Genomic DNA, 12,769 nt, shown 5'->3' with positions numbered 1-12,769 from the left:
GGACTAAGTGAGAGAGTGGTATGGACATATATACACTCCCAAATGTAAAATAGATAGCTAGTGGGAAGCAGCCACATAGCACAGGGAGAGCAGCTCAGTGCTTTGTGACCACCTAGAGGGGTGGGATAGGGAGGGTGGGAGGGAGACACAAGAGGGAGGAGATATGGGGATATATGTATATGTATAGCTGATTCACTTTGTTATGAAGCAGAAACTAACACACCATTGTAAAGCAATTATTCTCCAAGAAAGATGTTAAAAAAAAAAAAAGAATGGTAAAAGAATCTCCACTGTGTCCTGCAGATTTCTTTTTTTATTCTGCTTAATATATCAGTAGGGAAGTATCTTTGTTTTTTTAAAAATAGTTTTATGTTATCATGGGCTGATATACCATCATTTATTTAACCAAACGTCTGTTACATTTAATTTAATTCCTCTCCTTCATTAGAGTGTAATTTTGCTGTAACTATGCTATGCTTGTAAATGTATGTTTTTGTATGTGTGTAACAACTTCTGAAAGATAAATCACTGAAAATTCATTAAGTTGGCTAGAGTATAAATACATTTAAAATTTTGATAGATGTTGCCATTTCCCCCTACAAATAATCAGTATATACATGATGTAAATATTTGCATCAAAAAAGCATGAGGATATCTTTTTTTTCTCACATTCTTATCAACACAAATTATTATCAAAGTTTTGGTTTGCAAATTTGATAGCAAAAAGAAAAATACAACTTTAGTTTGTCTTTGTTATGGATGAGGAGGATATCTTTTTATAAGTTTAATAGCCAAGTGTTTTCTTTGACATATCTTTGTATCTTTTTATATTTTTGAACAGTTTTACATGTAGTTGTATTTTTTTTTTATTAAATAGTTGATAGCCTTTCTTATGGGAGCTCTTCATATAATAGAGAAAAAAGTCATTTTCTTGCTATTTTGGTACAAATATTTTTCCTGTGTCACCTCCTTTGACTTATGGCATTCACTGTAGAGTATTTTTATCAATCATATAAATTAAATTTAGCAATCTTTTCTTCTCTGGCTTCTATTTTCGTTTTTGTTTTCAATACTTAAAATACCCTTCTCCTAAATTTGTATTATTTGTGTGGCTTTGTTTTCTTAGTTTAAATATCTGCTTTATCTGAGATGTATTTAAGCAATAAGAGAAGGTTTGTTTTCTAGATGATTACACAGTTGCCTCCAAACTATTTATTAAATAATCCATGTTTTCCCTCATTGACATGAAACGTCACCTTTATTAAACACTGAAGTTCACATATGCGTCCATCAGAATTTGGCAAAGCCAAATCTCACAGCTCAGAATTATTTACCCCAGTATGTCACTACAGATACTTTATCCAGATTGAAGCTGAGTTAAAGATAACATTGTTATTTAAATCTAGAGGTTAGATTCTAACTCCTAAAAGGAAAATGGTCACACTAGGTAAAATCAAGAGCCATATTGAAATTTAAAGACATTTATACTGTCAAAGGATAAAATTATATTTATGGGACATGATTTACACTTCATACCTAGAGAAAAAAACCATACTGTATTATACTCAGTTTCTTGGTTTCTTTAGATTTTTGCAGTTCATTTTATTGTCTTCATTTTATCAGACCCAGTCCGAATTACACAGTGACTCCCAGGCCAGAGAAAACCAGTTTATAAATATAAATAGTAGAATTTTTCTATAAATTAATTGTTTCTTTATAATAATTAAAATTGTATTATCGATTCTTGCTACTCCCCTCCCCCCCCCCCCCCCGCATACAGTGCTGTGAAATTGGAAGAAACTGACTCCTGTTTAGCAGACATATCCCAAAGCAAAACCTATAGTTTTCTTAGTCTTAATGAGCCAAGTTATACACAGTCATATCCCAGCCATTGAAAACTGGCTTAGGTCCTGATGCCCATCTTTCTCAGTATAAACGTTCCAGCTTATCAAAAATCACGCAGTGCCTCTTAGGCCTTTGAGGCTTGGCTGTGGTCATGAACAAGGAGGAGCACACGGTCTTCCAGAATGGTAATTAATAATACGTAGCATTTACATACGATTTTACATCTTCAAAGGACTTTGCGAACACTAATTAACCCACTTACTAACCCTTTTAAAGGAAGAAGCGGGGATTAGCTTTTGTTTTATGAATGAAAAACTGGCTCGCAATAAAGCTGTGATTATGCACGGTCTTTCGGAGTTACTCATAAGTAATATAAGGTCTTCTTTTGTTACATTTCAGGTGAGTCTTTGTCAGCCTCACCATTATTGACATTTTGGTCTGGATCGTTACTTGTGGGGAGCTTTTCTGTTCGCAGTAGGATATTTAACGGCATACTTGGCCTCTGCCCACTAGATGCCAGTCACACCTCACCCCCCCGTCTTGACAATCAAAAAGTCTCCAGATGTTACCAAACCCTAGAAGGGCAAAAATCTTCCCCAGCTGTGAACCACTTCGTAGGAGAAAGGGCCAGAAAAGTTTGGTAATGCCCATTACAGGGTTTTCCCTTACAAACACAGTTCTTTTCTCCAACTCACATTCTATTATTACCATGTATCACAGAACCTCTGCACCTATTATTTTTCCTTCTCACATTATGTACAAAAATAATAACTGATAAGATAGTGTTCTAAACATAGTCATAATACGTATGCACACGTGTGTGTGCACACACACAGACAGGGTCCTTACAACCACTGGATAAACCAGTTACCACTATTACCCTATTTTATGCAAGAGGAAACTCAGACACATTTTCCTAAATGGGAAAAGAACTTGAAAAAGAATAGATACATGCATATGTTTAACTGAATCACTTTGCTGTACACCTGAAACTAACACAACATTGTTAACCCACAGTACTCCAATAGAAAATAAAAATTAAAAAAAAAAGATGTTTGTTTGAGAAGTCAGGAATTCTACTATGAAATATCTTTAGATGAAATCATGTGACCTAAGATGACTTCAAAATAATTCAGAGGTCTATAAATATGAAAAAAAGATTGATCATTGATAATTGTTGAGAATGCGTGATGTGCATGCAGGTTCATTATGCTATCCTCCTGGTTGCATTTAAAATTTTTTCTATGATTAAAAAAATAAGTTATGGTTGGACACATTATGTTTGAGAGGCCCATGCGACTTCATGTGGAGATGTTATGTAAACGGTGAGATATGTGAACTAGAGTTAAGCAAAGAAATCAGGGCTAAAAAAAGTGGGTGTTATTAGCATATTTAAAGCCACTGGGCAGGATGAGAACACCTACGGATTGAAAGGAGAGAGAACAGGTCTAGTACTAAGAAACTGAACTCTCCAAGAAAATCTAGAAAGGCATTCTTGCCAGAATTTTGCAATGTGTCTCAAGTCACTGGAGAATACGTAACTATGAATCAGCAATTCCATTTCTACAAATGTAAACAATTGATTACAAAGCTCAGTAAAGAAGTGAAGGTGACTTAGTGACATACACTAAAAGCCAGGCAATAAGGGCCAGCTGGATACATTACAAACCAGTCAATGGAATATTGTGTGGCAATTAAAAATGATGTAGATATAGTTTAGTGACCTGTAAATATTCTCACAATTTATTAGGTGAGAAAAGCTACTCATAGAAAGCATTATAGCTTATTTTATACTTATTTGTTACACTGTAAATATGCATTTTGTGCTTTCCTTACCATCAGTAACCTAAAATAGATGTTATTATCTTTGGTGGTAAAATTATGTACTTTTCTTCTCACTACACATACTTGTATTTTGTAATTTTTCTCAATAGACATTATATAAAAATATACAAGTTTAAAAATTTTAATGAAGCTCAATCAGTAATATGAAATTCAAAGGACCTGAAATAGGAACTGACTTGAATCAGTCAAAAATTATATTAATACCGTAATGTCTATTTGACTGAAATAACTATTATGAATTGTTTGAAAATAAAGATAAGAAATTATTTTAATAGCACATTAAATATTTTATTTAAATTAGGAAATATAACAAAATAACATACACTTGTTCCATGGGTTCGATAAAATTTTTAACTACTTACAAATAATCTACACACAGTTTCTCAGGTACCAAATTCCAAGTATTTAATTGATGTCATAAAAACATATTTTTCAAAATGTACAGGCTGCATTCCAAAATTTGGTATATTTTGGTATTTATATATTTGGTACATAAATCCAGACATAATATATATATAAATACTTACACATACTATACAAACTTTACATAACCTTAGGGTAAATAAGTCACTTTAAAAAGTCAAAGCAATGTACTTCTCTGTAAAGAAAGTTATAACACACATGCCATTCTGACACATTCAATGGGTTATACTAAAGAAAATCACTCTTTGTGAATACTATTTATACTGAAGTACAAATTCACATAAAAGTATTTTCTTTAAAACATGCTCTATTTTAGAAAAAACATTAAGTGCGGGCCAAGTACTTTTAAAATTGCAAGAGATTTTAAAAATCAAACTGATCTAACTTTAAGTTTTTAGACTGTTAAATCTCATTCAACTTCCCCTGATTTAGCTAATGACATCATTAACAAGGTATGTATTCATGAGCTTGACTTAACCTTAAAAAATAAATTTGTTCACATTGAAAAGAGGAATTTTAGCCTTCAACTTAAAAAGACATATATTTACAAGTCCAATTGTAACAATTCTGATTTTTTTCTTGCAATGCTTTTATTAGACAAAAACTATTATTAAAATTTTTATTTGACTTCAGAAAATCCTCTTTAGGTCACTGTTTTTAATGACTCTAAAAGCTTCTAAATCTATTTTATTAATATCTGAGTCAAAATTCTAGATTTCTAAAAGGAGACTGTAACGTTAAACATTTTATTTCATCTTGGTTATAAAAATAATCAAATACTACACTGTTAAAAAATTTTTTCTTGACATTGGGCCATTGGGTGTCTTTTCTATATCAAAAGTTATGATTACTGTGTTTCTATATCTAATAATACTGCTTAAGCATAGATTTTAAGAGATTAAAATAAAATGTAGTTTAATGCGTCAGCCAGATCAGAGGCTTCCCTCACTAGGAAAGCTAGCTTCAAACCAAATATTGATTTTCCTCCTGTAGTTCACTCTTGTCTATTGATTCAGTTACCCAACGTTCTTGTAGGATTTTAAACTTTCTCTTAAGAGTTCTTCGAAAAGCTTTAAAGTCTGCAACCCGACTCTGATCCTCCCCAATGATGACATGAGACACTCCCTCAGCTAAGCAGGAAACTACTTTTGCTCCATGAAATTGAAGCTCCAGGGCTGTGATAGCTAATCTTGCCCCCTCGAATTTAGTATTTAAGTCATTAATAACAGTATACAAGTCCAAATAAACGGTGTGGTGTCGAAACATGCTAAGAGGAGTGTTGTCCCAGGAATACCGGTGTTCCAAATCGGCAATCACAGGACCCATTTCCCTAGGAGTCTGTTCACCAGCATTTTTAATTCCCGAGAACACTTCCTTCAGCTGGTTCAAATCTGTATCGACAAAGTAACTATCCCCGTAGCAGTCGTATTCCTGGGCAAAGTGCTGTTTTGTTGATGGGCACATGTGGATCATGAAGCGAGGCTGCCACGGCACACAGCTTTTGGTCTCTAAACACTCTAGCAGCCACTCCGGCTTGACAACATCGTGTTTATCAGAAGAGATGATGTTTTTCACTCGAATGTTCTCAGACCCTGCAATCACACAGTATGTGTCTGGGCCTGGATTTTGGACTATGTAACCACCAAATTCTGCGATTCTGTTCTCCAGATCAGGCTTTGGATGGCTGTTTGTTCCACTCATGACACAAAACTCCACATCTTCAAATATATTAGAAACTTTGTTTACGTTAGAAAGGTTGGGTGCTTTTAGGTGCTCAATAATTCCAATAACTTTCTTCATCTTTGGGGCAGCTTTCCGCTTTTTTTCTTGTGGTTCATCATCATCACCCACATAAAGGTGTTTAGACGCAAGCTTTCCGGAGGCTTTCCCTCGAAGTTGTTCTAAGTCCTCCAGAGATGTACATTCATGCCATTCTTTGTCTTCTCTTATCTTCTCAATTCGTGGAAAACGCAACGTGCAGCCAGTTTTATACATATCACTGGGGACGATCTCTGTGGCCTTAACCTGAACAATGACCGAATTCCAAGGTTCGATGTAGACCTCTGGCTTCTCTGTTCCACATAAAATGCAACTTGGTGGAGCTTTCCTATGAAAAGGCTTCCAGTGTTTGGCCAACTTCAAACCCAGGTCATACAGTTCTTTCATGGTGTAACCTGAGCCAACACGACAGAGAGTATGAAACACTGATGGTTTTTCACCAGAAGGGGGTTTCTCTGACACCGCACACAAAAAATGAGACATCATTCCACCCCGGGAACCTTTCCCCCAGTAGCCCCCCACAATTAAGATGTCCAGTTCATCCATCAGCCCATTTACATACTCTGGTTTAATTTTTAACCATCCTTCACCTCTTTTATCTGGCTTGTAAATGGACAGAGGATGTTTTATCATGATCCCCTCTTCTCTTTTATCTATTGCTTCATTCAAAGCATCAATTACTTCTTTCTTAGTATGAGCTTGTGTTTTTTGCACTATTTCTATTCTACCTGGTATTGGCATAAAAACACTATTAAGAATTTCATACCTCTTTCTCAGTGTCTCCTGCCCTAGCTTTTTATCATTAACCATCAATACATCAAAAACACAGTAACAAGTTTGCAGATCAGAATCTTCTACCATTCTTTTAATATCAAACTTATTCCCCTTTTGCATAAAAGTTTGTGTATTAGGGTTGTAGGCCATCATCTCACCATCGAGGATGCAGTTTTGAACATCTGTTTTGAATGTATTATGGATGAACGGTGTAAGGGAACCTTCCTGTGGGGAAGAACCAAACTGATCCTCATAGTTATATCCATTGCGGGAGAAGTACCGATACACGTCCCCATCCTTGTGCATTTGCATACGCTCACCGTCTAGCTTGGTTTCGATGTAGAAACTCTGGTGTTTCATGTCCTTCTCAATTCGCTCGATATCTGCTATAGTGGCCAGCATGGGTTTAAAGGCAGAGAATAAAGTGATAGAAATGTCAATGAGCCCAACTGAAGGATCATGCAGTTGCCTACAGACCTTTTCCAGATCTGTGGTGACATTATGCAACTCAGCAGCATCATTATGAAAAACAGAAAATACAGTTTGCTGACTAAAACCAAGCTTCAAGTCCTTTACAATCATCCGTATCAGCCACTTTTGTTCAAGTGCTGAACTCTGAGTTATAAGCTGCAGAACACTCTTCTTTACTAGGTCCTTCCTTTGGGCAGCATTATTGTTGGCAATGGAGTCTAAAATGTCATTTACCTGCTGTATGGTTAAACTTCCCTTCTGTAAACATCTGGGTTTCAACACAAAGTACGCAATCATCGCAAAGTCTCCAGCATCTCCACGAGTTCCGGTAGGTGTTCTGTAGTTTAGAAGTTTGAGGGCATCTTTTCCTTCTCGAGGTAAGTTAAGCAATTCAATATAAAGCTTAGCAAGCATAGTTTCTTTGATGCCATAGGCCATTCTCTCTCTTTCCAGCTGAGGAAGAATAAGTCTCATGGCTGGATAAAAAGAATCTGTGACATCTTTTTGGTTCTTATGAAGGGCATCATGAAAGTTTCTCCAAGAATCTAAAAATTCTTTGAAGTGTCTGATTTTTTCTGCACGTCCTTTACTTTTCTGTATTCGTTCTAAAGTTGAACATAAATCTGCAAAAGGAACGTGAGATGCAACAGTCTGTGAAGTTTGTGAGGCAGCCATGGAAGAGATGGTGAATCTTCGGGTGGTTTATCTGATAAAGCAAAAAGAGAGTAACTGTAAAAGATAAAATTCAACTAAATTTTAATGTAAAGACCTTACAGAAAGTGCCCGGTTCATAACAAATATTTAATAATGTTTGTTAAATGAAAACAGACCAAAGTTACAAATGATGTCTCTTTTCAACCTCTACATTGAATGATAATCAACTATTTTGTTTCAAACCCATTTCACTTCTGGGCTCCTGAGGTCTTTTCTTATATTTCTCCTCTTTTTCTTTCAGACCACCACCACACAGCACCAGAAACAAACTTTTTTTTTTCAATTTACAAACAATTTTTCCCATTTTATTGTTTTATTTTTTATTAAAGTATAGTTGATTTACAATATTGTGTTAATTTCTGCTGCAAAGTGATTCAGTTATACATATGTATATTCTTTTTTATATTCTTTTCCATTATGGTTTATCACAGGATATTGAATATAGTTCCCTGTGCTATACAGTAGGACCTTGTTGTTTATCCATTATATGTAAAAAAAAAACTTCTTAAAATCATGTTTTTAACAAATTGCTGGCTCACTGAATTGAAATTCGGCTGAACTGAACTTCTACATAGATAGGGTCCTTTCCCCCAAATAAGTACCCTCTTCTTCCAGACAAAGCCTATGACTATGTTTACTGTCACTTCTTCACTGCTATGACAAATCACTCTAGCATTCAAAACCCAAATCAAAATATCCTCCCCATGAAATTCTCACTTTACCTATCTCTTAACTTTATTATCATAGTTACTTACAGTTTTATAAATTTAAATTCATTAGTGCACTTTTTTGGCTGATAATCCCATGCCAGTAATCCCAAAACCACTTGCTGACTATATATGGGCCACGCATTGTGCTATGGGCAAATACAGTATGTTTCTGCCTTAGGAGTACATTTTGCAATGAAAAAGAGATGTAATGGGAACAACTATAAAATGCTAAGTGCTTTAACAAAAATATAGCAAAAGTAAAATGTCATGAGACAGAGCTTTTCACTGAAATATCTCCTAAAAGTCAGAGAGGAAATAACAGGGGCCTCATTCTAGACCCTAGACCCTGGACTAGGGTCTAGAATATTTGCTAAGGTGGTCACCACAAGCATAAGATTTCTTTGAAGTTTTAAATAATCATGCAAATTCTATTAGAATCTATAAGATATCAGAATATGGTTTAAACTATGTAACACTAAAATATACTAACTTTTCCAAAAAAAGATTCAAGTAAAATGTGCACTCTAGGAATTTCAGCCATGTTTTATCTTGCGGTTTCAGATACCTCCTGGCATATCCCCATGTAGCCCAGAGGGCAGGGAGTCAGAGAAGTTTCCAGGGAGCGGGGAGTCTCTTGTGGCGCAGAGTCCGTGAAATTCCCGGCCCCAGCAAACAAAAGAGAAGCACACAGTATTATTAGCACGAGGCTGCACTATCTAGCAGGAGAAATCACATGGTTAACTACAATACCACGTTTACTAAACTGTCAGTCTCTGGAGGTTAGAAATCATGTTGTAATCTGTACCACTAGCTCCTGGCACATAGTAGATTGGTTTGTTGAATGAATTACTGAAACCTACAGTTGAGTTCCTGGAAAAGCACACTAGGGAAGGCCAGGAGCTGATCTCTCTCTCTCTCTCTCTCACACACACACACACACACACACACACACACACAAAGTGGTGGGGTAGTTTGGTTAAAAACACCCAGCAGCTATGACTGCTCTGTGGAAGGTTAACAAAATCCATCTGGGGGCCTATGGGGAAAAAAACCCCTCACTTCTCAGTCTAATTCCTGACAGAGGAAATCCAAATTCTACGGAGTCCATTAGGCTGAGATAAACCCAGGAGAGACCACAATCCTGGGTCTTTTATCTCTGAATACAGGAACTGCTTCCCCTTGCTGTGTCTCATTTGAATAACTGACTGCCCCACCTGGTTAGGTCTGTTCACTGTCTCATCTCTCAAAACATGCTCCCTCAACCCAGCGCATTACAGTATATAATGCCCTGTTTACAATTCATATACAATATATACCAAACGAAGTATGTTAAGAAGTACTTCTTTGAATGTTCAAGATTGGTATAGGGTTTCTGATTTATCTGTAGATTCTATTACAGTCTCAGAGTCAAAGTTTCCCTGAACAAGTCTCAGGCAAAGACTCAAATTACTTTATACTAATGTTGAAATCCACATAATGATGTAAATATATATGCATCGTAAAACTGCTACATAGATAACAAGGATTCCAAAATTAGTACAAAATGAATAGACTTCAAATATTTTTACATATTAAAATTGTACAAAAAAGTCGAATATTAGGATTTCCACTGCTTTTTAGATACTCTTTTAATTTTATTTTCTGGATTCTGGGGATTTTAGCTGATGTTTTTGATTTGTGAAAAAGCAATACAAAGAAGTTTGTGGTTAGGGCTCAGGCTCTGGAGTCCAATAAATCTGAGTTTAAATGTGGAGTCTAACACTCCATAGCTGTGTGATATGGGGCAACTATTTAATTTCCCTAAGTTTCAGTTTCCTTAAGTGTTAAGTGGGGTTGATAACTATGTAGAAATTAGGATGATGCCTGAGAATTCACATAAGATGCTTAACACAGTACCTGGCATTTAATAAGCCCCTGATCGATTTTAGTACTATAATGCTTGTTGACCCAAAAGACACTCAACACATGAATATTACAAAATACTAAGCGGATAAGAAGAGAGGGGGACGATTCATTTTGACAAGGATAAGCAAAGCTTTCAAGAGAATATATACAAATAATTAGTCCAATAATGACTCATCCATTCAGCTGCTGCCTATATACAACAAGACACACTAGCAAGGTTTTATTCGGTGAATATGGGAGATGACTCAACGCTCTTCTACTGGAGAGAAAGGGATGGCACAGGTGAAGTTTCCTTCGTGCAACCCTCGACAAGACAGAAGGGTTGACAGGAGCCCACCTTCCACAGCACTTTGTGATATTCTGGGAGAACCTCAGGAGAAAGAAATTAGGGGTGAGGAAAAGCCAGAAAGCTGTGGGAGGCGAGAAGTTAGTGAAAGACAAGGTATAAGAAGAGAAACAAGCGTATTCCCTCCCTGCAAAATCACTGGACGGTCCACACTACCCTCATCAACGGATGCCGGGGGAGCCCTGGCCCTGGGCAAACCGTTACCTCTGAGTCCAGGGGTCCCCAGCTGGCGGGGCGGGCGCCGGAATCAGGCCATTCAAGCAGCCAACACGACTCCTGAGAGTCAAAGGCGGGGGACACTACAGTCCCCTCGCCCCACGTCCCAGGGGGTGCGGTCCAGAGCAAGAGCCCCGAACCGGAGACCGGGCTTCTAACGCGGCGGGTCGCCAGGGTGTCGGCGCCCCTCACCCGGGGACCCGAGGAGGATGAACCGAAGGACGAAGAGGAAACCTGAACTCTTAAGACTGTAGCATTTCCTGGACTAAGAAGACGCGACACGGCCCCCTCCTGTTCGGCCACACCTGTCCAGCCTCCGCCTGCCCAGACTCCACCTCTGGATCCTCCGTGGAATCCGAGGCCCCTCCCGGGCCGCCACACAAACCGCCAACCTGACCTGAAGCCGCTGCCGCCGCCGCCGCCGCCACCACCAAACCGGAAGCGGGAGCACCGAAGGCCGGTTCCGCCAGCTGCTCCCTGCGCAGGCGCAATCGCTTCCTGCGGACGGAGCGGCCCTGACTTCACGCGGCTGATGTACGCGAGCGCCGTCGCCACCTGCGGGCCCAGAGGCTGTGACGTCAGGAAGATGATGTGCGCAGGCGCGGTACCTTTCCGGAGGCACTGGGAGGACCGCCCACCTCGCTGTGCTGCAGAGGCCCCGAGGGAACCGGGGTTACAGTGTGGTCACCAACACATCTCCCTTTGGCCTCAGCAGCAGGTGCTCTTTGCAAACGGTTGGCCCACGAGAGTGGATTTCGTCGCTGAGGGAGACCCCCAAATACTTTGTCCACTGGCTCCTTACTGGGACTTTGAGCCTGAGCCTCTCTGCTTAGGCTACTCTTAGCAAGTGACAGCCTGTCAAAGTTCTGCTCCCTATGTGTAAAGAGTGGTACCATCACTCACTTCCGCGGTTGTGAAAGCACCCAGGGGAGAAGAGGGCATCTTCCCTCCCAAATCGTCTGCTGTTGTGGAAAAATATGCTTTTGCAAAATTGTCTAAGGCGGTTCTTTCCTATTTGTTTTTCATGATGGTGCAAGTGGGATGTGAGCTCTTGTCTCCTAACACAGAAATAATACATAATTCACAATAATACATAATATATAATTCATAATACAGATACAAACAGTTGCATACTCAGAAATCAACAACGGACTCCTAGTTTCTATTCAAGGATTCAAAATAAAACTGTTCCACAAATCTCTACTGAGCACCTACTATGATATTGTAAATTGTGCTACATACCGAGGATTGAGAAATGAAAACAGCCCGAATCCTTGTGTTCCAGGAGCTGTGGCTTTCTACCAGTATCTTGCTATGGTTTGTCCTCTTCCACCATGGAGAACTGAGAAATTATTCATAAACTGTAGGAGGAAACAACTTTTAGAATTACTTCATTTTAGCATAAAATATTATTGCTTTAAAATGAAAGTGAAATTTTGCTACAACAAGCTCTGAGAATACATTTTGGAGTTTTAAGCGCCCTTAGGAGTTGTCTAACGTACAAAAGCCTCTTTTTACAAACTGACACACATTTAATCCACAGTACTAATTTGTAGTAAAGCTAGACTTAAGGCTCCTTCTAGCTCAACAACAATTATATGTCACATCAGCTATGTTATCTACTTTTCGAAAATCACTTGAGTCATAAAGTCACATGGTACTGTTTTGTGGGTAATTTTTCCACCTACTAGTCAACTTAATTATCAATTTACTTTGGAGGAGCACCCAATACTGTTAAGTT

At 38.1% G+C, this 12,769-nt stretch overlaps 1 protein-coding gene across 3 annotated transcripts; it reads right to left on the bottom strand.

Moving 5' to 3' along the window:
* Window positions 1-1,701: 1,701 nt before the first annotated feature.
* LIG4 (DNA ligase 4) lies at window positions 1,702-12,086 on the bottom strand. Of its 3 annotated transcripts, XM_082435266.1 has the most exons (3): window positions 9,516-12,086; window positions 9,052-9,482; window positions 1,702-7,843 (listed from the first exon to the last, which is right to left on the bottom strand). In XM_082435266.1, the coding sequence occupies exon 3, from the start codon at window positions 7,810-7,812 to the stop codon at window positions 5,077-5,079; it is 2,736 nt and encodes a 911-aa protein (XP_082291392.1). In that variant the 5' UTR covers window positions 7,813-7,843; window positions 9,052-9,482; window positions 9,516-12,086; the 3' UTR covers window positions 1,702-5,076. The 3 variants fall into 3 exon arrangements, with proteins under 3 accessions (XP_082291392.1, XP_082291393.1, XP_082291394.1); XM_082435267.1 differs by lacking the exon at window positions 9,052-9,482 and having other exon boundaries at window positions 11,017-12,086; XM_082435268.1 differs by lacking the exon at window positions 9,052-9,482 and having other exon boundaries at window positions 11,426-12,086.
* Between the last annotated feature and the right edge of the window lie 683 nt (window positions 12,087-12,769).

The sequence above is a fragment of the Balaenoptera physalus genome (genome assembly GCF_965194825.1).
Source record: "Balaenoptera physalus genome assembly, chromosome: 18".
Classification (NCBI taxonomy): Eukaryota; Metazoa; Chordata; class Mammalia; order Artiodactyla; family Balaenopteridae; genus Balaenoptera; species Balaenoptera physalus.
Note: the sequence above shows the minus strand (reverse complement) of the source record. Positions and strands in the feature narration are given on the sequence as shown.